At 44.4% G+C, this 27417-nt stretch overlaps 1 protein-coding gene across 1 annotated transcript; it reads right to left on the bottom strand.

The window, feature by feature from the left end:
* Positions 1-3781: 3781 nt before the first annotated feature.
* LOC147526256 (uncharacterized) lies at positions 3782-5841 on the bottom strand. Its single transcript, XM_086630116.1, has 2 exons — positions 5117-5841; positions 3782-3854 (listed from the first exon to the last, which is right to left on the bottom strand). The coding sequence occupies exons 1-2, from the start codon at positions 5839-5841 to the stop codon at positions 3782-3784; spliced, it is 798 nt and encodes a 265-aa protein (XP_086486242.1).
* Positions 5842-27417: the final 21576 nt, after the last annotated feature.

Below are 27417 nucleotides of genomic sequence, written 5' to 3'. Positions count from 1 at the left end.
GTCTAACATTAGCGTATATAATAAGGCCTTTGATGTTTGAATGAGTTTGCTGGGCTAGCCCTGAAATATATGATTGTGTGATTATGCTGCTAAATCATTGAGCGAGTGTTCGAGCGAGTGAGACACAGCCCAGCTGCAGAGCGAGTGTGGAGTTCTGATCCGTGGTTCTGTGTTCTCCACGAGGAGAGTGCTGGAGACGAACGAAGCGCACAACATTTCAGTTCTGACATTGAAAATTGTACTCTTGGATGTTGCAATTTTGGTTTTGTGCTCTTGAATCTTGCAATTTTGGTAATTTTGATAATGTAAAAATATGTACATGTGAGTAAGTGAGCTAGACGTGCAATTACACATGAAGTGAGTGCGGAGTCTGAATCCGCGGTTCTGTTCTCCCACGAGGGAAACAGCCAGAGACGGACAAAGCGAGTGACAAACTTAGAAACTGTATTCTTATACACGCGAACATCAGGATTTTCATGCAACCTAATATGTTTTGGGGTGCTTTTGATGGTAAACAGAATGTTTAGGTACGGTTAAAAGGGAGAAATGGAGTAAGCGTAAAATGTTGGTGTAGCAAAAAGCTGGAAAACTGCTCTAATTGGGACTGAATGTTCAGGCTGGCTTAAGCAGGTGTTTTGTGGAAACTTAGAAGGTGTAAAGAATCGATAAGAGCCGCACAAGAGTGCCACTGGTATATGGGAGGAAATATAGGGTGAAGTAGTGTTGAAATCATTCATCGTGTAGCACAAACAAGTGCCTGCCTGCCCTGTCATCGGTGTTTGTTTGTTTGTGCTAAGTGTTTGGAGTGTCATCAGTACATTATTTCTTTTAACGGGAGACAGGAGTTTTGTCTCGACAACTGTCTTGAATTTAGGTGCATTTGCTGTGGGGCGAGTACACCTCTGCCCCTTCTGCCTTGAGTAAGGTATTATTGTTGTCAGTTTAATCGGACGGTATCCCTTAATTAGCAAGGGAAGCTTTTGTATTTGTGACTGAGAAGACAGACATTAAGCAAGTGTTATGGGAGCCAAGCAAAGCGGTGGAATAGTGAAACAGAGCCCTTTAGGCTGTATTTTGGCTCATTGGAAGGATATAGGAGGGCCACTCATGGGAGTGTGGACAGGAAGATTTCAATAAAGTCTTCTAATCAGTGGTGGCCTTTGTATAAATTAAAATGAGGAGAATGGTCGCTTATAATACTTACAATAGAATTATAGTATTTTACTACTTTTCTAAAATGGTATATGCTGATATGTTTTTCACTTTAAGAAATCATCCTAAGTGGCAAAAGAAATGTATTATAAATTTGACCTCCTTCCTGTTTTGGCATTAAAAAGGATAAAAATAAGCAAAATAAAGAAAAAATGAAAAAATGCTGTTCAGCAAGCAGAATTGAAAAGACGTGTTTGAAGTGTGGTGGTGAGAAAGAAAATTTAGAATTAACGATTGCTCCCCGATAATCCCCAATAAAGATGGGGAGACGCTGATAACAATGATGGTATTGAGAATGTGCAAACGATAAGAGAAAGAGGACGGCAGCAAAGGAAGCCATCATTGTATCAATCAGTGGGGAAGAGCTGTCTAGCGGGACTTGTAAACAGAGACAGAGGTGGTGTTCTCCATGTGATAATGGTGTGAGAGGAGAACAAAGTGTTGTACAGGATGACAGAGAAAAGCATAAGGATAGAAATTGCAGACGAGCCTGTTCACTGCTGCCTCAAATAGAGGAAGAAGAAAGACATTTTAAAAGAAACACTCCTAGAGGAAGAAGTCGAGAATATATTCCTCGACCCTTGGGTAATGCCCCGATTGAGCAGAATCAGTATGGCAAATTATAATTTTGAATGAAATTGAATCAAACGTTGGGGCTTGTAAGCGGACAAACCGTTGGTGTTGTGGGGGCAACCAGACGAGTTGAAAAAGCTTTCTTTTGAAACTATTAAAATTTAGGATTGGATGGATTTCTTTGCCTTCCTGAGACTCCTAGATCACTATTGGAAAGAAATCTGTTGAAACGATTCAATGCTGAGCAAGCTTTGACACCTGTAGATGTAACAGTAAGGGGAGCTACTGGCCAGAGTGAAAAAGCATACTTCCTAAAACCTCTTAAATTTAAATTAGGGCCTAACTCGCCAAAACCCCTATTAGGGCGAGACCTATTGGAACAACTAAAAGCGGAAACAAAATTTGAGAAAGGAAAAGTAGAACTTCAAGTGGAAAATGACCAACTAATTGAACTTTTGAGTCTGGTCCTCGTAGATACTCCTGTCAGCTCAGGAGCATCTAAGGAAGTCCAGAATCAAGTATATCCAGGGGTATGGGCCTCAAAGATACCAGGAAAAGCAAAAAATGCCTCAGACTCAAACCAGGGGCACGGCCTGTAAGAATTAGGCAATATCCTCTTAGGACAGAAGATAGGGAAGAAATCTGACCAATAATTGACTGGTTTATCAAATATGGGCTGTTAACAGAGTGTGAATCGGAATATAACACTCCCATTCTACCAGTCAAGAAGTTGGATGGTAGTTATTGAATAGTACAAGATCTCAGAGCTATTAATAGAATTGTTGAAGTAAACCCATGCACATTATTAACTAAATTAGTACCTGAATTGGCTTGGTTTACTGTATTGGACCTAAAAGATGCCTTCTTTTGCCTACATTTGAGCCCAGAAAGCAAGTTGCTGTTTGCATTTGAATAGGAAAACCCAGACTCTGGAAGAAAGACACAACTAACATGGACTGTGTTACCACAGGGGTTTAAGAATAGCCCCACTCTTTTTGGAAACCAATTGGCCAAAGATTTGGAACAATGAGAGTGACCACATGGAGCTGGAGTAATGTTACAATATATAGATGATCTGTTGATAGCCACCGAGACAAAAGAACTGTATGGTATGGACAATCAGTTTGCTAAATTTCCTTGGACTCAATAGTTATCAAGTCTCTCCACAGAAAGCCCAAGTAGCTCGACGGCAAGTAACCTACCTGTCGTCTATGAATATATAATTACAGACTCCTAGTAAAACCACTTTATGAACTGTTGAAACCTAATCCAAAAAAATCTCATCTGGAATGAGGAAGTGGATAAAGCGTTTCATCAGCTAAAGAAAAAGCTGATGGACGCCCCTGCTTTGGGGTTACCAGATACTACTAAGCCCTTTGGGCTGTTCTCTCATGAGAAGCAGGGAATAGTCCTAGGAATTTTAGCTCAAAACCTGGGACCATACTGGAAAGCAGTGGCATACTTCTCCAAAGAACTTGATGAAGTAAGTGAAGGTTGGTCGAGCTGCCTGAGGGCAGTAGCAGCAGTGGTGCTGAACATTCAAGAAGCACATAAGTTTACACTGGGCCAAAAGATTACAGTACTGATATCTCATACTGTATCAGCAGTATTAGAGGTGAAGGGAGGACACTGGCTTTCGCCACAAAGGTTCCTTAAATATCAAGCTGTCCTGGTGGAGCAGGATGATGTGGAAATAGTGGTTACTAACATTGTCAATCCAGCATCTTTCCTTAGGGGGACCACAGGAGAACCAGTATCACATGACTGCTTGGAAACGATTGAAGCAGTCTATTCCAGTCGACCCAATCTAAAAGAGGAGCCGCTGGAAGATGCTGAAGATTCCTGGTACACGGACGGAAGCAGCTTTGTTTGACAAGGCATCCGCAAGGCAGGGTACACAGTAACAACTGCAGATCAGGTAATAGAGTAAAAAGCCCTTGCCCTGAATGCCTTGGCACAAAATCTAGAAATAATAACCTTAACTCGAGCATTGGAGCTAGCTAAAGGCAAGAGAATTAACATCTGGATGGACTCCAAATACGCTTTTGGGGTAGTCCATGCTCATGGAGCTATATGGAAAGAGAGAGGACTCCTATCCACTCAAGGAAAACATATAAAACACGCTGAAGACATTTTTAAGCTCCTGGAAGCAGTGCAACTGCCCGAAAAGATAGCTATTATGCATTGTAAAGCTCATCAGAAAGGGAACACCACTCAGGAATTGGGCAACTCCATGGCGAACCGAGAGGCCAAAAGGGTGGCTGAAAGAAGTGATTTAGGGGTGCAGTCTTTGGTCCCAGACGGTAAAATACAAATTGATTGTGAACCCAATAGGGGGAGATAGGAAAAGATAGGTGGGCAAAAACTCCACAAGGTAAAATAATACTACCCCTTGCATTGCTATGGGCTGTAGTTATGGCAGAGCATAGAAAATCCCATTGGGGAACAGAGACCCTGTATAAATATCTGAGTCGGCTGATATTCGCCCGAAACCTGTGTACTGTGTGGCCCCAGCACTGACCCCTGAGGAACACCACTCGTCACTGGCCTCCACGTGGACATTGAACCGTTGACCACAACTCTTTGAGTGCGACCATCCAGCCAATTCTCTTTGAGTAAGAGCATATCTAAAGCCATTCTATTTTGTAAAGTCATTTTCGATGTGGCTTGTAATTGTACATTCAAATCCTTAAATCCCTTTCTGGTTATATTTGCCAATTTTTCTACCTGACCTGTTAATTGATATGTCCATTCTCTGTTTCTATATATTGCCAAAGGTGTCAATAAAGATTCCAGTGCCCAACTTATTTTTATTCCTGAAGAAGGTTCATTCTATTCTGTTGCAGTGCCCTACTGTGGACGGCCCAGAGTCATGAACATACACCAATATGGTTAAAAGATCATGCTCCGTTTATTACAAACAACACACAGGTTATATAGCGGAATGTGGCGTGACACGACTACATACTACAATTGGCTTGCTTAGCATAAACACACTCTCGTGGGCTATAGTGATAGGGCAGCGCTAGCAGAACACAGGTAACAAGCTCATCCCTTCAGTCTCCTCATTGCGGTCATCGGAGAGGCATCCAGGAGGCGTGCATCTTGGCAGGCTATCAGTCTACGTTTCCTTTTAAGGCCATTGAGATAACTTGAAGGACAAAAGTAATCTAGTTGGTAACCTTGTGCTCTGGGGCCCAAACAGGGATTGTCCATACCCGAGAGAATATTATGGCCAGTCTCGGAAAGGAATTCCTCCACACTTCCCCCTTTCTGTTTTTGGACAATCCATAGTCCTGGCATTGCTTTAAGGAGGACCCGAGAGGCACACTTCAGGACACACCCTGCTAAGAGAATCATAAACAGCAATGCAACTAATATCGTTATGCCTTGTATGATTAATCCTTTTATCCAACCTGGTACGTTCCAACTACCAAACCAGTTTGAGAACCGGTCATCTCGTGTCATGATATGATGCATGTTACTTTGAAGGTTTGCAAGTTGCTTATGAATGCTTTGAGAGTGGTCAGGTAGGTCCATACAGCACATGCCTTCAAAGTCAGTACAACCATGGCCTTGAGCTAACAATAAAAAATCAATAGCAGTGCAATTTTGCAATACAGCATGCTGGATATCATCTACATCAAGCAATAGAGAGGTGAGAATATCAGAGGTAAGATTAAATTGTTTCAATGCCCAACAAGCAAGCTTAGCCAACTGACTATTAGCATTGCCGTCAGAGGCTCCTAGAAGGAAGACAGATAGTGCTGCTATTTCAGCTGGATTCAGCAGCTGCACGTTGTCATTACAAGTGCCGTCAAATTCTTTTAGGCTCCTCTTACCCCGACTTGTTCGGGTTGTTCGTTCAACTAAAAAATCATGAATGCTAGGGGCAAAGAGAGTTAGGCAACCCAAATAGCCAGGACCACCGATAGGTCCTTGTGGAATTCCGGGCCAGGCACGATCTTCACAGATCAGAAAAATTCCGGGGGTCAGGAGCGTATCGTGTGTAAATACTTTCCCAATGAGTGCTCCAGTTTTTACATCTCCCCACATCGATGTGCCGGACACATTGAAACGCGGTTTACCTTGAAAGAAAAAACTGCGTCCTAATTTTGCCTGATAGGCTTGCTTCAGCGTTTGGAACCAAACCACTCCAGAGCCATTTAGAAGTTGCATAGGAGGGCGAATGATTTTACATATCGCGTTGTGGCTCATCGACTGGTTCCATAAGCCAGAAACATTTTTCCATGTCCCTGGTAACAAGCTACCTAGAAGATCAAGTTCTTGCAGTCCTACGGGGATGGTCACATTGAGTGATCTAATCAAGGCGGCTTGGACTTCCGATCCCACATCGAAAGGCCAATCCCACCCACTGCAGATCTGTCTCATGCCACTGGGTTGTTGGTATGAGAGGGCAGAGGCATTGACGAATCTTTGAAACTCTGTAATGTTAGTGCTATTATTTGGCCAAAAGTATTGGCACACCAATAAGGCACGTGCGAAATGGGTCAGAGGCACTTTGCATAGATAAACAGAACTGCGAGACGTTGGTTTTGTTAGCCCAAGTGACCCAACTTATTCAGTGTAGTTAACGTCTGTGCCACTTCAACTCCTGGTGCAAATATTGAAGCTGCAATGATTTTAGCTGGTTTCCCAAATTCTGCTCTGGAATTGCACTAGCTATCATAAGCGTGCGTGCTTTGCCTATTCCAGGTGTGTCTATGACTTAGGATCATGGTGGTATGAGGTAAATACATTCCTAAAGTTCCTATAGTACATAGATCTCCCCTTATATGCGAAGGAATACCGTAAGCTCTACTATAGCCCTACAGAAGCAGTTACTAGCGTTTTGTTTCGGTACAGCCTTGCAGAAGCAGTTACTAGCATATTGTTTCCCTTTCTGGGAGTCTTACCATCTCGACTATGCCCAGGATTCTGCTGAGCAGGAGGGTGTTAGTCAACAGGGTCATCATGGAGAAGGGAGGCAGGCACGGCACCTTCAGGGCGTCCCCTGTTTATCCACACAGTGTGCTCTGCAGCCTCCCTCAGCTCCGCTCTGAGCCATCTCTTTTCACCCTCAGCAGAGTCTATGACAAAGGTACTGACACGGCGTTGCCGCACGCGTGGCCAGTGCGTGCAACAAGGCTGCCCAGTATGTGCTCTGCCAGCTAACAGCGGTTTTTGCGAATCGCAACATGTTGTTCAATAACAATCCTCCTAGCTTCTCTTTTCAAAGTTACGTGCTCACAATTAGGTCCAGTCAGTAATTCTTTGTCATTAATTTGGTACCAGTTAATTCTTTTCCTTCCAGTAGCTACGGGTGGAATCCATACACCTTCCGATCGGAGAAAACACACAAAGCATATATACAAGCAACTTTCACACACATACTATACCTAACAATGAGAAACATAAGAACAGTTGATATATTAACATGAAATCTTCTATTACGAGTCTGTCCATTTGAACCATTCTCCTCATTCGGTGTTTCTGTGATCTCTGCTTGCTCTGCTAATTCTTGGATCTTCCTTTCTCTATTTGTAGTTTCAAAAGTCCTGGCTGGCTTTACGTTTCTTGCTGGCAACCAGTACGGACCTGTGGGAAAGAGAACACGAGCATACCCTCTTCCCCATGCAAGCAGAGACACAGGGCCATCCCATGAGTTGAGCCCAGTTTCTTATAACATGCTGTTGATTTTTCTGCAAAAATGGCACTGGGTTTAAAATTGTGATCCACAGCCATAGTATGTTGCCTAGAAGCAGACAAATGAAGAAAATTTAAAACATATGTGGCTTTGTCCAAGGATTCTTGCTGGGAAATATACGGAAGACTGCCCCCTTTTTTTTTTTTTTATCAAGCATTTGTTTTAACTTTAAATGAGTTTGTTCAATAACAGCTTGTCCCATAGGCGAATGAGGGATACTGGTAGTGTGAGTCACTCCCTGATCCTGTAAAAAGGTACCATACTGGATCACTGTCTGTCCCGATTTTCTTTGGTACTCCCATGGTTTTATCCAGTGTGAGCAGTAGCAACAACAAAGGCAGAAAATATATCAACAGGTATATGTACATATTTAGATCGAAGAAACGATTGAATATAAGTAATATCAGTTTGCCATAATTCATTGACACATAAACCTTTTGGGTTTACTCCTGCTGGATTATTTGAAGGCACAATACGCTGACGGTCAGGGCAGGCGTGTACAATCTGCTGAGCTTGATCTACTGTCTGACCTGATGGGAAGTATCATCAACCAGCAATTGACAAACTGTAGGACTAATCATCATTCCTTGAGGCAGTACAATCCAATGATATTGTTGCGTGGGTTGTTCATCGTTAAGTACTGGAACTGAAAAGGCAAATCTAGGACAATCGTTAGGGTGTAAATAAATAAAAAAGTAAAAAGGTAGAAAAACCCAGTCTTTTAAATCAATCACCATCAAATGCTAACATTCTGGAATCATAGTAGGATTTGATACACCCGGTTGTAATGCACCCATTGGTGAAATGATTGCATTAATAACTCTTAAAACTTTTAACGTAAATCCCCATTTTCCTGATTTCTTTGGGTTAGCAAATATTGGAGTAATCCATAGGGTAGTGGAGGGAATTATATGTCCTAATTTGAGCTGTTCATCGCCTAATTTTTGAGCCCACATTCTGACACCCTTTATTAAATCTGCAATTGTTTTTGCCCGATTTCTGATAGGATCAGGAGCTTGCCTGTGCAAAAAGTATTCATTTGATTCATGTCAATATGGGACAATGGATGTGCAAATAGATTGCGAGGAGTAGGGTGTGCTATTCAAGATAAGTGATTGTCTTAGTTTAAGATCTCTGTGAAATGCAAAAACGTAAACCTGCGAAATGCCTCATGATGCTGCCAACCACCAGTGATACACAGAATGCTCTGTCACTACAGAGCAGAGAACTCTGGTGACAGTTCATCATGATGCAAAACGAAATAAAACGAAATTGTAAAAAGGTAGAAAAGGATGGAGAGCATAGATGCTGGAAAGCACTCTTTAGATGGTCACCTTCCGCTTCAGGATTTTTCAGCCATTTAAAACATCCTGTTATAACACTGCCAATAGCTACAGCTGCCCCAATATTGTCACCAACACTGCTGTATACATGGGCTTGGCACGTGCTTAAGAGGATATCTTCAATTACTAACTGGAATAGCAAGACATCTGCAGCAGCTTGATTTTCTGTTTGTCTCTGAACTGCTGCTTGCAGCCGATCAAGGAAATGTTCATAAGGTTCCTGTGCTCCCTGCCGAATGGAAGCAAAGGAAGCCTCCCCTGTCCCAAAAATCAGGGACACGTCTTAATGCTCTCATAGCCAATTCAGTCAGTTGTTGGAAAGCCACTTGCTGTAACCCTGCCTGTGCCTGATTTTGACATGAGTGACATTTTATTCATCCCAAAATGTTTAGCTCTCGATTTAAGAAATTTAACACCTATAACACTTTAGCTATTGTTTCTTTGGGAGATTTCCCTGTCATTCCCCCTTTTTGTTTTAAAGGCATATTCTCCAAAGTACCATGTGCATGTTCTATGATCAGTTGCTCAGTAGGATTGTACGGAATACCAGTAACATGCTCAATACCTCATGATGACAAAAATACATACGTCTGATAAGAAGTGTATGCCAAAGTTCCTGCAAGTGTAAACCATGAGGATTAACACCATTCATTGGTGGCATGATCATATTTTAACAGCTAGTACACAATTGTACGATTGAGCGGGCTTGTTGTCGTGTTAAACCAAATTATCACCTAATAGCATCAGCATTCTGATGGTAGCAGTCATGCAAGATTTTGCCTGCATTAACGAGTTCGGTACCAGAGCTGCACTCGTGAGAGGCTCAACTCGCCTGTTCCCTTCTGCTATAGGCCTTGGAAGCGTGGTGTGCGCTCGCAGATGTACCATGGAATATGCATGTTTACGGTTTTGCAATACTGATATTAACTGTTCAAATTGCTGGAACAAAGGAGGATTAGTTATTTCCCGCGATGTCGATCGAGTTAAAATGTGCTGTCTCGTGGTAAAACTCGGGCCACGGGCAGTGGCGAGGCGGCCGCTCTCCAGGCTCGGCCTGCGGCGGGGGGGGGGGGGGGGAGGGGGGGGAAGCGGCGGCGGCGGGGTCCAGCCCTGCCTCGCCTCAGCCGGGCGGGGGAGCGGGGGAGCGGGGTGGGGACGACGACCCAGCCGCCCTGTGCCGGCCGCCCCGCTTGTTGTTGCTGTTGCTGTCGTTGTTGTCGTTGTCGCGGCTCCGGCCGCTTGCGCTCCGTAACTGCTGCCGACCCCTCCCGCCGAGGACCATCAGCTGCAAAAGAACTGGCACGCCAGAGGAGGGCAGAGCAGGGTTAAGTTTTGGGTGGCAGGACGCTCTTCCTTGGCCCGACGACAGCGATGACGAAGCCGTACAGTCACCACCCCCCGAGTTCCCTTGGGCTGGCACTTCCGCTTTGTGCCCAGTTGGCGCTGGAGGGGCGGCGGGCACTTCCTCTGCTGTCCCTGAGCAGGCTGGGGGCCCCGTAGGCTCTTTAGACTCAGTTTTTTGTTCGGACACAGTTTCTCCCAGCCCCTCGGCTTGTTTCCACACCTCAGTGATAGTAGAACAGGTGGGAGCTCGCATGCCTTTTGTTGGGTGTAAATGTCCGACCCCAAAGAACTGCGCAATACGGGAGGGTGGCGGCGGCGGCTCGTGCAGCTCGCCAGAGGTGTTATCCGGCTGCAGGGCTTCTATGGCCGCAGCAGCAACTTTTCGCTCAGCTTTGATCTCCCGTAAGGTGTTAATTACGACACGCCACGTCTGTCCCACTTCTTTTGCTGTTTTTTCCTCTTTTCCTCCCGCTGAGGTGGTCTCCCAGAGATGTTCCCCCACTTCACGCCATTCGTCAACATTAAAGAGTAGCGGAGAGGTTTTACAATGTCCATTTGCTTTCGCCCACTTAATGAGGCTTTCTATCTCCTTAGGGTTAACCGTTTCTCCTCTCTTAGAGAGTATACTGGTTAACAGCTTGATTGCCGCCTCCGTTTCCATCGCGGTCTTACCTTGCAGGGGTTCGCTCGGCCGCTGCGAAACTTTCCAGGCTCCGGCGATTCTCTTCGTCCCGTGCCCTTCCCTGCTGCACGTCCACAGGCTCCCAATACCGTATTCACGATGCTATGGAGACTTCCGCGTTTAAGCGAGTTTATCCGCATTTAAGCAATTTTTCCGCATTTAAGCGACTTTTTCCGCATTTAAGCGATTTCAGGGTCCCTGCTCATGCGCCACTTGTTGCAGTGCCCTACTGTGGACGGCCCAGAGTCATGAACATACACCAATATGGTTAAAAGATCATGCTCCGTTTATTACAAACAACACACAGGTTATATAGCGGAATGTGGCGTGACACAACTACATACTACAATTGGCTTGCTTAGCGTAAACACACTCTCGTGGGCTATAGTGATAGGGCAGCGCTAGCAGAACACAGGTAATAAGCTCATCCCTTCAGTCTCCTCATTGTGGTCATCGGAGAGGCATCCAGGAGGCGTGCATCTTGGCAGGCTATCAGTCTACGTTTCCTTTTAAGGCCATTGAGATAACTTGAAGGACAAAAGTAATCTAGTTGGTAACCTTGTGCTCTGGGGCCCAAACAGGGATTGTCCATACCCGAGAGAATATTATGGCCAGTCTCGGAAAGGAATTCCTCCACACTATTCTTCATTTATTTCTGATCTTTTCGTTCGTTCCAATTTTAAATTTTCTTCCTTTAAAAGGAGTCTTTTTCCAAATTGCACATAACGTTGGCATGCCTTGAGTTATTTGCTTTACTTTACCATCTAGAGGTAAATGTGTCGTCCAAGTTCCATCACTTATTGCCCAAACCAAATGTCCTGGACTTTGAATTGAAGATTTTTTACAACTGAATATTGTTCCTCTTTTAGGAGTATAGGTATCGGTTAATACGAGGCTATTTTTAAGGCCTCGACAAAGACATCCATATTTTAAAGCAGCTGCTAGAGGGGGAATATCCTGGATTATTCTGTCAACAGTACTGCAATTATATATCTTTTCACATTTCCACCATGACACTAGATTCTCTTTTTCTTGTGTTGTGCTTCCTTTATCCTGTACCAATGGCCAAATTGCAAAAAATGATCCGTCCCAAGTAAAACACCAAGTAGCCTTTGCCATGTACTGGAATTGTGATAAAACGGTCATTGACCAAACAGAGTCCCAACTTGTCACCTTGTTTGATGTTTGATTAGTTTTATCACAATTCCATTCCATGATCATTTGGCTTACATTTTTCTTTATTGGCTGATCATAAGAACACCATCCTACATTCCAAAACCTTCCTATCTTAGTAAAATCATGATTTAATAGTTTCTCACAATCAGCTTGATCTCCTGCAACTTTTCACTGTTTTCTAATAAATTCCACTTTTTCTTGCCATTTTATAACTGGTTTTTGTTCACATTGTGTAGTTTCAGTTTTATGTTTCAATTTAGTCAAATTCATGGTTAGAATTCCCTATGGAATTGATTCACATACTGCTCTTGGTATGGGTAAGCAAGCAGTGATTTGTGACACGTTTTGTAATTTGGCAAATTCTTTGATCAATCCTAACATTATATTCTCTTCTTGAGTTTTTCTTGGGCGGTATATTAATTGTTCTGCTTCTATTTCTCTTTTATTTCTTATCCTTTTCTCTTTTGTGACCTCTGTAGGGACCTGGGTCTTTATTGTAGAGATTTTGTAGTCTGATTTCTCATATTCTGGCCAACAACGATACTGACTTTCATCTTTTGAAGTATCATTTATTACCCGCAATTTGTCAAGATTAAAGTCTGGAATTTGAGTAAAGTTATATTTCAATTTTAATGGATTTTCATATCTTGTTGATATTTTTTGTTGCTCAATTTTTATCTCAAACCAGGCTCCCACTAACATTAGTCTCCACCACAGTATCCATTTTCCAAAATTTTCAGAATGATGCATAAAATTAAACATATTTTAAAGTCAATTTTGAAGTCTCAGGATCCCTATTTATGATTCTCCATGACGGTGGAGCTTTCTTTACCCTTGTGTAATATATCTATGCATCTGGTTCAGCAATCTTGATGGTGGTGAAGATAGTCAGCAATACTTGAAAAGGTCCCTTCCAGCATTCCTGAAGAGGTTCAGAAGTCCACATCTTCACATAGACATGATCTCCTGGTTGGAAATCGTGCACTGGATTTTCCAAAGATAGAGGTCTGTTTCAGACAACCGCACCCCGAAGCGCAGTTAGAGTCTTTCCTAAAGAAAGTAGATAGTTATATACATCTTGTTTTCCTTTCAGATGCATATTCGGATTTGGCTCAGGAGACTCATGAGGCTTCCCATACAATAACTCATAAGGACTGACTAATGTTCCACTTTTTGGTTGAACTTGAATTCATAAAAGGGCTAGTGGAAGTGCTTGAGGCCACTTCAAATTAGTTTCCTGATATATTTTACTAATTTGTCTTTTTAACGTCTGATTCATTCTTTCTACTTTCCCGCTAGATTGCGGTCTCCAAGGTGTGTGTAAATCCCAAGTGATTCCCAAAATTGTACTAACACCTTGTACTATTGCTGCAATGAAATGTGAACCTCTGTCTGAAGAAATTCCAATGGGTACCCCAAATCTCAGGATGATTTCTTGCAATAGCCATTTAATGACTTCCTTTGCTTGATTAGTTCGACAGGGAAAGGCTTCCGGCCATCCTGTAAAAGTGTCAACCCCTACCAGAATATATCGATACCCATGTTGTCGGGGTAATTCTGAAAAATCTACTTGCCAGTAGTCTCCTGGTTCCATTCCTGATTTCAGTATTCCCATTTGAACTTTTCTCTTTATAACTGGATTGTTTTTCAAACATATTTCAGTTCTAGCCAGCTGGCACCATTTAGTAGGAATCTTTTCCTGTTGATTTATCATGATAATCAAATATTTTTGTTATTTTGTGAGATATTAGAAACTGCTCGTGAAATCACTTAATGTTTCTTTCCTTTATAGGTCTTTTAGGAGTGATATTGCAGCACTGAATGAAATCAAAACTTAATGCTCAATGGTTCTTATGACACTCAGATGTCACAACAATAATATGTACAAGTATTAGAATAAAAAAAAGTGCAAACTGAAAAATTTACTTTTTTCAAAAGGTGAAAGTGTACAAGAAATTCATCTATTCACCTTGTTTTTAATAGAACTTAAAGTTTAAACTTTATTTTAATAAATATTTCAGTTTTTTTGAAAGAAAATCACTTTTTCATGAAAATATAACATAATTTCAATTCAGTCTCTCCCACCTTCCCCCTCCCAAAACCCAAACAATCATGTTTCCATTTCAGGCAGATCTTGTTATACAGTCCTCAGTAAAGAAACCATGTTTTGTGTGTTTCATCACATTCCACTGCAGACTCTTGATGAAAATTTTGTTCAGATAGAAACTAGATACCAATAACATTGTAGGGAATTGATAGTTATCCAGACATCGTTGGAAACAAGACTCTTTTTTGGCTCTGTTTCAGCTATATAACAGCATATATACATATACATATTGTGATTGCACTCAGGAGTCAATATATCCAAAGTCTGCTGGGTTTTTAGTGATAATGCTTATGTTATCCAACAATGAAGGGGTTAAAATTTTTGTGTATGAATTTCATGAAGGGTTTAGTAGGCTGTTTGCACATACCTTAAAATATAACAAAATGACCATCCTTGAAGCTGCCAGACGTGATTAGGAGGGAGACTCTTTATCCAGAACTGTCTGCCCTTGAAGGGAACATCCCAGAAAAGGTATAAACTTTGTTGTCATGTTTTTCTGAACTGTGAACATGCACAGCAGTGACTTGGGGAAAAGGTAATTCTGGTAGGGGGAGATCGCGACCACTGACTCATGGACCACCTACCCTAAACATACCACAGATCCAAAAGAAAGGGGCGGAGGAAGAGAACTGAGCATGTAAAGTAATTTACATGTAATGCGAGAGAAAATTAACCAATCGATTAAGAGAATAACAATGAATATGTAAACATGTTATGAACATGCATGACTGTAGTTTATAACTAAGTTTCTGTCCAGGGACCAGGTGTGCATGCTAGGTGGAGATATCCTCCATGCACTCATAATGCCGCTTTCTAACACTACAAATTGTGTTAGAGAGTTTCTGTCTGGATTTTCGTTGACAATTTTGGCGACTCAAGTGGGACTCTGCTCCTGAGACTTGACAGATCTGCGGGATCGAGAGATCTCCAGCGCGCGTTGAAGGATTTTCGGGGGGATCCTCCAATCCCCTGGTCCAGTAAGTCTGGGCACACTGTCTCTGAGTATACTAATATACTATAAGGCATCACTTTCAGGGTAAGAACCCCTCTGAAAGCTGCGACATGAGTCCTGCAGGAGAAGGGTTATATTTGGAGCTCTGGGTATGTGGAAACTGGAAGTTCTAGACGCTACTACAGGGACGTCCGGAGTATAAGAACATAACTGGGGTTATTAAGCAGGAGACATTGCATGTGAATTGCTGCAGCTTTTGGTAGTGTGTGGCCTGATCAGTGTAAAACACACATAAAACCACAGGAGGGGGTTCAAGTCCCTTGGAAAATTTATGTTACAGTGGAATTGACCTGGAATCTGACATTTGAGACTCTGTTATGGGAAACGTATTCCAGTTTTGGAAATTGTGAAAATGGGTTCAGGGTCCACATCAGAGGGTGGAATTTTCAAAAATTCTCCTTTAGATTGTATCCTAAGTCACTGGAAAAACCTCGGAAGGGATCCACTAACTCCCAAAAGGCTTATTGAATATTATAATCATTGGTGGCCTATATATAAGTTAGAGGATCAAGAGAAGTGGCCGGTGAATAGAACTTTGATGTATAATATTATGTTACAGTTAATATTGTTTTGCAGCCATGAAGGGAAATGGGATGAGGTTCCTTATGTGGAATTGTTCTTCTCATTGCAAGATCACCCTGAATGGCAGAAGGAATGCAATACGATACCAAGTGATCCTTTGGTATTGGCATTAGAAAAAGATCAAAAGAAAGTTTCAAAACACTGTTGCCCAGCCTGCAATATTGGAAAGAGATGCATGAAATATAGACCAAATTATGAAGAAAATATTGATTTGTTGGTTGGGCCAGGAGTAGGGAATAGACAAAGGGACATTTGAGAGATACAACCGGCAGATCGGGGCCAGGGGAAGCATCAGCTGGAGTTGGCCCTGATTCTGACAGGAAGACTAGCTCTGATAAAGAAGGAGAAGGATTCAGCCTGGTTGTGGGAAGGACCCAAGGAGGGTTGAGGGGCAAAGTAATACAAGCCCCTTTAAGGCAGGCTGTCAGGGCCACTGGGCCAGTAACAGTAAAGATATCATTTTCTGTGATGGATTTAAGAGTCTGGAAAGATTTTACTGTGACTTATAGGGAGGATCCTGAAAAAGCTACCCAGGTATTAGAAACTATCATAAAGACTCAGGATCCAGATTGGAGTGATTTACGAGTAGTCCTGGATATTTTGCTTACTATCAATGAAAATACCCTGATGATTGTTAAGGCAAAGGAGGAGGCAGAACGAATTCATGTGCAAGAGGGACAGGCAGGCCATACAGATGATTACTTTCCGCCTGTGGATCCTAGGTGGGATCCTAATATCCGTGCTCAGCAAGAATTATTAACTAGGTATCAAAGACTATTAGTGTACGGAATGAGACATGCTATCCTAAAGGCTCAAAATATGTCTAAACTGTATCAGGTGATTCAGGGTAAAAATGAGACCCCCTTGGAGTTTTATGAGAAATTATTAGAAGCTACTCGTAAATATACTAAATTGGATTCTGAAAAAGAGGGAGATGCAACACAAAGAGCTTACACATTCACAGTTCATTCTGCCTCGGATATACGACGAAAATTACAAAAATTAGAGGAAGAAGATTCAAGGAAATTGTCCAAACTTTTAGAAATAGAGTGGAAAGATTATGACAATTGTCCTGGGTTTGGCTGGGATAGAGTTAACTTTTCACAGGAAAAGTGAGAGGGGGCACAGTGTGGGCAGGTGACCAGAATTAGTCAGGAGTCTGTTTGATACCATATGACGTCATGCCCAGAGAATATATATTGGGGGAGCTAGTCAAGGGAGGGACTTTTTTGCATCTTTACCGATCGCAAGTGGGCTAGGTGTGCAGGGGTTCTGGCTTCCGAGTTCCGCATGGTGAGCATTTGTAATGCTCATTTTGTACTACTCTCTTTTCATTAATATTATCATTGTTATTACTCTTTTCTCTTATTTTTCACTATTCTATTAAACTGCTGTTATTCCAACCCATGATTTTTATGCTTTTCTTCCGATTTTCTCCTCCCATCCCACCGAGCGGGAGGAGTGAGTGAGCAGCAATGTGGTTGCTTAGCTACCAGCTGGACTAAAGCACAACAGTCCTTTTTGGTGCCCAACATGGGGCATGAAGAGTTGGGAAAATGACAGATCCGACTAGAGTGTGTTAAAAAACAAATTCGTTATACATGTTTATCGCATTAGTTAAATAGTCGCTGGTCATAATGCTGTTTTGGTTGCTCACATGGTTGTGTTATGCAAATGTTTATATGCCCTATGTATTCACTGCGGTGCTGTTCATTATCGCTGGGAGAGGGATCAGGGCTCTCATTTTGCTGTCCTGTGTAATATTGGCTTGGGAGTGCTGGTTGATGAGAAGCTCAACATGAGCAGGCAATGTGCACTGGCAGCCCAGAAAGCCAACCATGTCCTGGACTGCATCCAAAGAAGCGTGGCCAGAAGGTCAAGGGAGGTGATTCTGCCCCTCTGCTCTGCTCTCGTGAGACTCCACCTGGAATACTGCATTCAGCTCTGGAGTCCCCAACACAAGAAGGACATGGAGCTGCTGTAGTGAGTCCAGAGGAGGGCCACGAAGATGATCAGAGGGCTGGAGCACCTCTGCTATGGAGACAGTCTGAGAGAGTTGGGGCTGTTCAGCCTGGAGAAGAAAAGGCTCCGGGATGATCTTACTGTAGTCTTCCAGTACCAAAAGGGGGCCTACAAGAAAGCTGGAGAGGGACTTTTTACAAGGGTATATAGTGATAAGACAAGGGACAATGGCTAAAAAACTGAAAGAGGGTAGATTTCGATTAGATATAGATTTCATAGATTTCTAGGTTGGAAAAGACCTTAGAGATCATCGAGTCCAACTATCCCTAATCCCCATTAAACCATATCCTCAAATAGCTCATCCACCCTATTCTTAAACACATCCAGGGATGGGGACTCAACCACCTCCCTGGGCAGCCTATTCCAGTGGCTGACAACCCTTTCAGAGAAGAAATACTTCCTAACATCCAACCTGAATCTCCCCTGACTAAGCTTATGCCCATTTCCTCTTGTTCTATCACCCGTCACTAATGTAAAGAGCCCTTCCCCTACCTCCCCACCATCTTTTCTCAAGTATTTATAGGCCGTAATCAGGTCTCCCCTCAGCCTCCTCTTCTCCAGGCTAAACAGCCCCAACTCCCTCAGCCGCTCCTCATAAGTTTTATTTTCCAGCCCCTTGACCAGTTTAGTTGCCCTTCTTTGGACTCGCTCCAGGAGCTCAATATCTCTCTTAAAGCAAGGGGCCCAAAACTGGACACAATATTCCAGGTGTGGCCTCACCAGTGCCGAGTACAGGGGCAGGATCACTTCCCTGTTCCTGCTGGTCACACTATTCTTGATACACGCCAGTATCCCATTGGCCTTTTTGGCCACCTGGGCACACTGCTGGCTCATATCAAGCCGGTAGTCAACCAACACCCCCAGGTCCTTCTCCGCCAGGCAGCTCTCCAGCCACTCCTCCCCGAGCCTATAGCGATGCTTGGGGTTTTTATACCCCAAGTGAAGGACTCTGCACTTGGCCTTATTAAAGCTCATGCCATTGGCCTCAGCCCAACGATCCAGTCTGTTCAAATCCCTCTGAAGGGCCTCCCTACCCTCGAGCAGATCGACACAGCCTCCCAGCTTGGTGTCGTCCGCAAATTTACTGAGGGTACATTCAATCCCCTCATCCAGGTCATTGATAAAGATGTTAAACAGAACTGGACCCAGCACTGAGCCCTGGGGAACCCCACTGGTGACCAGCCTCCAGCCGGATTTAGCCCCATTTACCACCACTCTTTGGGCCCGGCCATCCAGCCAGTTTTTAACCCAAAGGAGGGTGTGCCTATCCAGGCCAGCAGTTACCAGTTTCTCCACCAGAACACTATGAGAAACTGTATCAAAGGCTTTACTGAGGTCCAGGAAAACTACATCCACAGCCCTTCCCTCGTCAACCAGGCGGGTCACCCTGTCACCCTGTCATAGAAGGTGATCAGGTTTGATTGGCAAGACCTGCCTTTCATAAACCCATGTTGACTGGGCCTGATCACCCGGTTAACCTGTATGTGCTCATTAATAGCACTCAAGATAACCTGTTCCATGACTTTGCCCGTCACCGAGGTCAGACTGACAGGCCTGTAGTTCCCCGGATCCTCCTTCCGCCCTTAAGGAAGAAATTTTTTACATTGAGGGTGGTGAGGCACTGGAACAGATTGTCCAGAGGAGTTGTGGATGCCTCATCCCTGGAAACATTCAAGGCCAGGTTGGATGAGGCTTTGAGCAACCTGGTTTAGTAGAGGGTTTCCCTGCCCATGGCAAGGAGGTTGGAACTAGATGATCTTTGAGGTCCCTTCCAGACCAAACCATTCTATATGATTCTATGATTCTATGATCTATTTTCACCCAACATCAAATCCCCTTGAGGTACACATCGGACTTCCCCGTCCTTCTGTATCACCCACCAAGTGCACCCAGGTCCCTGAGCAAAAGCAATCCCACAAATGGGTTTACCTTTACCCGAGGCAGGAATAACCCAAACTGTCTTCCCCAGCATATTCCTCATGTGCACTACAGGGACTTTATCCTCTTCTACAGTACGTAAAAGTTCTGATTGGGCAGGACCAGCTCGATTGGCAGATCCTCTAGTGTTGACTAACCAGGTGGCTTTTGCTAAATGCATATCCCAATGTTTGAAAGTTCCACCACCCATTGCTCTCAGTGTGGTTTTTAGCAGTCCGTTATATCGTTCGATCTTCCCAGAAGCTGGTGCATGATAGGGGATGTGATATACCCACTCGATGTCATGCTCTTTGGCCCAAGTGTCTATAAGGCTGTTACGAAAATGAGTCCTGTTGTCTGGTCCAATTCTTTCTGGGGTGCCATGCCACCATAGGACTTGATTTCAAGGCCCAAGATAGTGTTTTGGGCAGTGGCATGGGGCACAGCATAGATTTCCAGCTATCCAGTGGTTGCTTCCACCATCGTGAGCACATAGCGTTTGCCATGGCAGATTTGTGGAACTGTGATATAATCAATTTGCCAGACTTCCCTGTATTTATATTTTAACCAATGTCCTCCATACCAAAGTGGTTTCAACCACTTGGCTTGCTTGATTGCAGCACATGTTTCACATTCATGGATAACCTCTGCAATAGTGTCCATAGTTAAGTCCACTCCTCGATCACGAGCCCATCTGTATGTTGCATCTCTTCCTTGATGGCCTGAGGCATCATGGGCCCAACGAGCTAGAAATTTTTCACCTTTATGTTGCCAGTTCAGATCCACCTGAGCCACTTCAATCTTAGCAGCCTGTTCTACATGTTGATTGTTTTGATGTTCCTCAGTGGCCCGACTCTTGGGCACATGAGCATCTACATGATGTACTTTTACAGCTACCTTCTCTATTCGAGCAGCAATGTCTTTCCATAATGGGGCAGCCCAGGTGGGTTTACCTCTGTGCTGCCAGTTGCTTTGCTTCCATTGCCGTAGCCGTTCCCACAGGGCATTTGCTACAATCCATGAGTTGGTGTAGAGATAGAGCACTGGCCACTTTTCTTGTTCAGCAATGTCTAAAGCCAGTTGGATGGCTTTCACCTCTGCAAACTGACTCGATTCACCTTCTCCTTCAGTAGCTTCTGTGATTCCTCGAGTAGGAGTTCACACAGCAGCTTTCCACCTTCGATGTTTTCCTACAAGATGACAGGATCCATCGGTAAACAAAGCGTATTGCTTCTCATTGTCTGACAGTTTATTATATGGTGGGGCCACTTCAGAACATGTCACCTCCTCCTCCTCTGGTGACATTCAAATCTTTACCTTCAGGCCAGAGACATCCAAGAAAACATAATGTACAATTACAGCAAATTTGTTTTAACACATTCTGGGCAAATCTGTCATTATCTCAACCCTTCGAGCCCCACATTGAGTGCCACAAAGGACTGTTGTGGTTTAGGTTGACCAGCAACCAAACTCCACACAGCCGCTCGCTCACCCTCTCCCACCCCCAGGGGACGGGGAAGAGAATCAAAGGAGAAAAGGAAAAGAGACCTGTTAGTTGAGATAAGAACAATTTAATACTACTACTACTACTACTACTACGTGAATATATATATATGTATGTAAAATGATAATAATACATTTAGGAAAAAGTGTTGCAAAGTGTAATTGCTTACCACTCCTTGACCAAGGCCCGTCTCATCCCAGACTAATGATCCCGAAACAGATAAGTCCTGATACTGCAATCCCGGACGAGTTAGAGGCCCGAAAAGAGAGAGAGAGAGCACTCCGAGAGTCCAAAAGTGAGAGCCCTGGAAGAGCGAAGGTCCTTCTTTCTGGCTGACCCTCATTTTTATGCTGGACATGACACTGCGTGATATGGAATACTTCATTGGCAAATTTGGCCCTCAGTCCTAAGTCTAAATTCAAATCATAAGGAGAGTCGTGGACCCTTTGTTTCGGGTAAGCTCTCCCCCATCCTGTTGTGCTCCTGCACACTGGCAAGAACACGGCAAGCTGAAAAGTCCTTGAGACCTCAGTGCCAACTATAAACATCAGTGCACTATCAGTATTCTTCTCAGAACAAGTCTCAGACTAAAACCAAAACACGGAGCTCTTCTAGCTGCTAAAAAGAACTAACTCTGTCCCAGCTGAAAACTGGATAGAAAGTAAACTCCTGCCAAAGGAATTGAGGAAAATGCATTAGCGATAAAAATTGTAGCATACCACTTGGCTGCCTTTGACTCCAGTTCATATTGAAGTTCTAGCATATCTGGCACTGCAGCACTCAATGGTGCTGTAACATCATTCAAACCACGATAGTCTACTGACAGTCTCCACTCTCCAGTGGACTTACGCACTGGCCATATGGGGCTGTTAAAAGGTGAGCAGGTCTTGGTGATCACTCCTTGGGTCTCCAGTTGACGAATCAACTTATGGATAGGAATCACAGAGTCTTGGTTCTTGCGATATTGCTGTCTACCACTACCACTGTTGTGGTAGTGATTGGCATCTGTTCTTCAACCCTCAGCAATCCCACAACGGAACTATCTGTTGAAAGACCAGGCAAAGTAGACAACTGCTTGACTTCCTCTGTCTCTACTGCAGCTATGCCAAAAGCCCACTGATACCCTTTTTGGTCCTTGAAACACCCTCTCTTAAGATAATCTATGTCCAGGATGCATGGAGCTTCTGGGCCAGTCACAATGGGGTGTTTTTGCCACTTTTTCCCAGTTAGGCTCACTTCAGCCTCCAACACAGTCAACTTTTGGTACCTCCCTGTCGCTCCAGAAACGTAGATGAGTGCTGCCCCTCTCAAGTTCAATGGTATCAGGGTGTACTGAGCACCAGTGTCCACAAAAGCCTTATACTTTTGAGGGTCTGATGTGCCAGGCCAATGAATCCACACAGTCCAGTAAACTCAATTGTCCCTTTCCTCCACCTGGCTGGAGGCAGGGCCCCTCTAATACCTGTTATCATGTCCATAATTCACTCCTTGTGGAGGAGAATCAACAGGATTAGGATCAAGGAAAGGACTGTAAAAAGGATTAGCCCTCCCACTTGGTCTGGAAAACTGCTCACTGTAGACTGGAGCAACAGCTTTCCTGGAAGAATTGAAAAAATTCCTATTTCTGTTGGTTTTTCCTTGTAACTGGTGTACTCTTGCCCCTAGGGCTGAAGTGGGTTTTCCATCCCACTTTCTCATGTCTTCTCCATGGTCACGCAGGTAAAACCACAGCTTGTCCTGTGATATGTACCATCTCTCTCGAGGAGGGTAATGCCTGGTTGCAACAGCTGGAATTCTGGAACGTACAGATGGAGAGTAGGAACTATCTTCTTTAAATTGTCGGAAATCCTTGGACAGCTTCTCCACAGCCACAATGCAAGCTTGTACAGAAGTATTCTCTTCATATTGTCGGAGTCAAGTGACCACATCACCCACTGGTGGTGCGTCTTCTCATAGATCCATTACTGTCAGTGAGGTAGAATATGATGGTGGCACACTCCATAGAATCTTCCGCCATATGGGTTGTATGCACCAGACATCATCCGGATGTTCAGATAACCATGTGTTTCTCAGGTCAAAATAAATCACCTCTTGCACAGCTAGTTCCCTGAGGTACTGGATATCTCTCTCTGTGTTGACCCACTTGCCTGGATTGCATGAAATCTCTTCCTTGTAGAAATACCTTTCCCTTACAGCTGCCAGGAGCTGTCTCCAGAGACTGCAGACTTGTGTCTCTCTTCCAATCACTTTATCAATGCCTCCATCCATAGCAAGGGCTCCTAGCTGCCTGGCTTCTTTACCATCTAACTCCAGACTACTGGCTCCTATGTCGCAGCATCTGAGCAACCAAGTGACAATGGGCTCACCTCTATGACGGCCGTAATCTCTTCAAATGTCTCGCAGCTCATTCATGTTTAGAGATCAGGTGGTTATTGTCTCATCTATGAGATCGTGTCCAGTTTTGTGTGTCCAGTTTTGGGCCCCTCGCTTTGAGAGAGATATTGAGCTCCTGGAGCGAGTCCAAAGAAGGGCGACTAAACTGGTCAAGGGGCTGGAAAATAAAACTTATGAGGAGCGGCTGAGGGAGTTGGGGCTGTTTAGCCTGGAGAAGAGGAGGCTGAGGGGAGACCTGATTACAGCCTACAAATACTTGAGAAGGGATGGTGGGGAGGTAGGGGAAGGGCTCTTTACATTAGTGATGGGTGATAGAACAAGAGGAAATGGGCATAAGCTTAGTCAGGGGAGATTCAGGTTGGATGTTAGAAAGTATTTCTTCTCTGAAAGGGTTGTCAGCCACTGGAATAGGCTGCCCAGGGAGGTGGTTGAGTCCCCATCCCTGGATGTGTTTAAGAATAGGGTGGATGATCTACTTGAGGATATGGTTTAATGGGGATTAGGGATGGTTGGACTCGATGATCTCTAAGGTCTTTTCCAACCTAGAAATCTATGAAATCTATGAAATCGTCATCTCTCCTCTGCCGAGTTCTTCCTTGGGGAGAAATGGAACATTCCCTCTTTCTCTCTCGTTGTGACAGCCCTGCTTGAGAATCGCCTGCCGCCTCTTCCTCTTCTGAGTAGGTGGAAAGTTCTTCCTCTTTCTCTAGTTGTCGTGATGGCCCTGGTTGCTCTTCTTCATCATCATCCTCTCCTCTGCGCTCTGACTTTCATACACATTTCCTCTTCCTTAAGGGAGCAACTGATAATGTTGTAGTCTGAGTAGATGCAGTGCTGCTTGCAGTGGCTTGAGCAGGGTGTTTGCTTTTGCGCCGAGTACCAGAAGCCAGGGTTTGAGTAGCTGTAGTGCTTGTCACGGGAGTTGAGATAGCAAGCAAAATAACACAAGTAATGAATTGGTACAAATTTCTAAATGGTCGATTAACCCTGAACATATATAAAATCAGGCATACATTCAGGAGACTTTGCAACAGGATTATACTGTGTAGAGAATTCCAATGATATTCAGTATTCTCAAAATTCGCAATTCTGGATGCCATCCAGAGGGACCTTGACAGGCTTGAGAAGTGAGCCTGTGAGAACCTCATGAAGTTCAACAAGGCCAAGTGCAAGGTCCTGCACGTGGGTCGGGGCAATCCCATGCACAAGTACAGGCTGGGCAGAGAATGGATTGAGAGCAGCCCTGAGGAAAAGGACTTGGGAGTGCTGGTGGACGAGAAGCTCAACATGAGCCAGCAATGTGCACTGGCAGCCCAGAAAGCCAACCGTATCCTGGGCTGCATCAAAAGAAGCGTGGCCAGCAGGTCAAGGGAGGTGATTCTGCCCCTCTGCTCTCGTGAGACCCAATCTGGAATACTGCGTTCAGCTCTGGAGTCCCCAACACAAGAAGGACATGGAGCTGCTGGAGCGGGTCCAGAGGAGGGCCACGAAGATGATCCGAGGGCTGGAGCACCTCTCCTATGAAGACAGGCTGAGAGAGTTGGGGCTGTTCAGCCTGGAGAAGAGAAGGCTCCGGGGTGATCTTATAGCAGCCATCCAGTACTTAAAGGGGGCCTACAGGAAAGCTGGAGAGGGACTTTTCACAAGGGCATGTAGTGATAGGACAAGGAGCAATGGATTTAAACTGAAACAGGGGAGATTTAGGTTGGATATAAGGAAGAAATTTTTCACTCAGAGGGTGGGGAGGTACTGGAACAGGTTGCCCAGAGAAGTTGTGGCTGCCCCATCCCTGGAAGTGTTCAAGGCCAGGTTGGATGAGGCTTTGGGCAACCTGGTGTAGTGGAGGGTTTCCCTGCCCATGGCAGGGGGGTTGGAACTAGATGATCTTTGAGGTCCCTTCCAACCCTAACCATTCTATGATTCTATGATTTGCGTCAGACTTTAAAAGAACCTTGTCCTGGTTTTGGCTGGGACAGAGTTAGCTCTTCTTTTTAGCAGCTAGAAGAGCTCCGTGTTTTGGTTTTACTCAGAGGCTTCCTCTGAGAAGAATGCTGATAGCGCACTGATGTTTGTAGTTGGCACTGAGGTCTCAAGGACTTTTCAGCTTGCCGTGTTCTTGCCAGTGTGCAGGAGCACAACAGGATAAGGGGGGAGCATGGCCAGGACAAGAGGTCCACGATTCCCCTTGTGATTTGTGGTGGAACTTAGGATTGAGGCCAAACTGGCCAATTAGTATTCCATATCATGCAGCGTCATGCCCAGTATAAAACTAAGGATCAGCCGGAAAGAAGGGCTTTTTGCCCTTGCGGGACTCTCACTTTTGGACTCTCGGGGTGTTTTCTCTCTCTCTCGCTCTCTATCTTGAGGCCTCGTGTTCGTCCGGGATTGCAGCTTTGGGACGAGATGGGCTTTGGATAAGAGGGGGTGGTGAGCATCTATACTGTGTAGTACTTATCTGTATTAAATTGTTCTTATCTCAACCCACGGGTTTCCCGTTTCTCCTTTAATTCTTTCCTTCATCCCTGGGGGTGGGGGAGGGTGAGCGAGCGACTGTGTAGGGTTTGGTTGCCAGTGCAGTCTAACCCACGACAAACCTTTACTGGAGATACTGCCCAGGAACATCCTGGTGTTCCTGCTGCCCAGACCAAGGGTGTTACAGCATTCTCCAGCTCTTCAGGTATGTCGTGGGTTAGGTTGAACCCCCCCCCCCCCCTGCTCCCAGCTGGTCACTCCCCCTCCCCCACCCCCAGGAATGAGGGAGAGAATTAAAGAAGAAACGGGAAACCCGTGGGTTGAGATAAGAACAATTTAATACAGATGATTTAATACACAGGGTAGATGCTCACCACTCCCTCTTATGTGAAGCCCGTCTCGTCTCGAAGCTGCAATCCTGGACGAATGCGAGGCCCCGAAATAGAGAGGGGCAGAGAGAGAGAGATAGTACTCCGAGAGTGGGAGTACTGGGAGAGAGAGGAAAAAGAAAGAAAAACAATAGAGCAAAAGTGCAGCAAGTGCAAAAGAGCAAAAGCGGCGAAAGAGCCAAAGTGCAAAAGCCCTTCTGTCCGGCTGCCCCTCACTTTTATACTGGGCATGACGCTGCATGATATGGAATACTAATTGGCCAGTTTGGCCTCAGTCTTAAGTTCCACCACAAATCACAAGGGGAATCGTGTCCCCCTTGTCCCAGCTATGCTCCCCCCTTATCCCGCCGTGCTTCTGCACTCCGGCACACTGAAAAGTCCTTGGAGTTTCACGTCCAACCACAAACATCAACTTGCTATCAGCATTCTTCTCAGAGCGAGCCTCTGAGTAAAACCAAAACACGGAGCTCTTCTAGCTGCTAAAAAGAAGAGCTAACCTGGTCCCAGCTAAAACTGGGACAAGGTATCTCCTGTCTGGCCTTTGATTCTTGCTGTAATATAAAAACTTGAGCATCCAAAGATTTATTTTCAGCTATTATGTACTTGTATCTTTCCTTTGTCAAAAGTTATTTGTGCACGTAATTTGTTCAATGTCCCTTCTGAGTAAGGGCATTGGGCATTCAGGCACATATAAAAATTGATGGGTCACCCATCTTTTGCCAATTTTAAAATCTAATCGCTGCAAAAACAGTCTACTTTCCTTTTGCCCTGTGACACCAACATCAGACACTCTTTGTTGACTCAGTTGTCACTTACATGTATTAATCGCTGAATAAGTTGTTCCTGTCTCGACAAGAAAATTTATATCCTCATTCCCCAGTGTTAATGTGACCAGAGGTTCTGCTGGAGAGTCTTTCAAGTGAACCTCCGGTCCCCTTCAGTCTTCGTCTAAAGTCATCAGTTCTGTGACTGGCCTTGGGG

The sequence above is a fragment of the Tauraco erythrolophus genome, chromosome W (assembly GCF_009769465.1).
Source record: "Tauraco erythrolophus isolate bTauEry1 chromosome W, bTauEry1.pri, whole genome shotgun sequence".
Lineage (NCBI taxonomy): Eukaryota > Metazoa > Chordata > Aves > Musophagiformes > Musophagidae > Tauraco > Tauraco erythrolophus.
This window is presented reverse-complemented; position numbering and strand designations above follow the sequence as displayed.

Excerpts from the sequence above, each read along its gene's own strand:
- LOC147526256 (XM_086630116.1), bottom strand. The coding sequence starts at position 5,841 with ATGTGGGGAGATGTAAAAACTGGAGCACTCATTGGGAAAGTATTTACA. Across the intron at positions 3,855-5,116 it reads TTAGCAGGGTGTGTCCTGAA|CTCCATGAGCATGGACTACC; the intron begins GTGTGCCTCTCG and ends CTTTCCATATAG.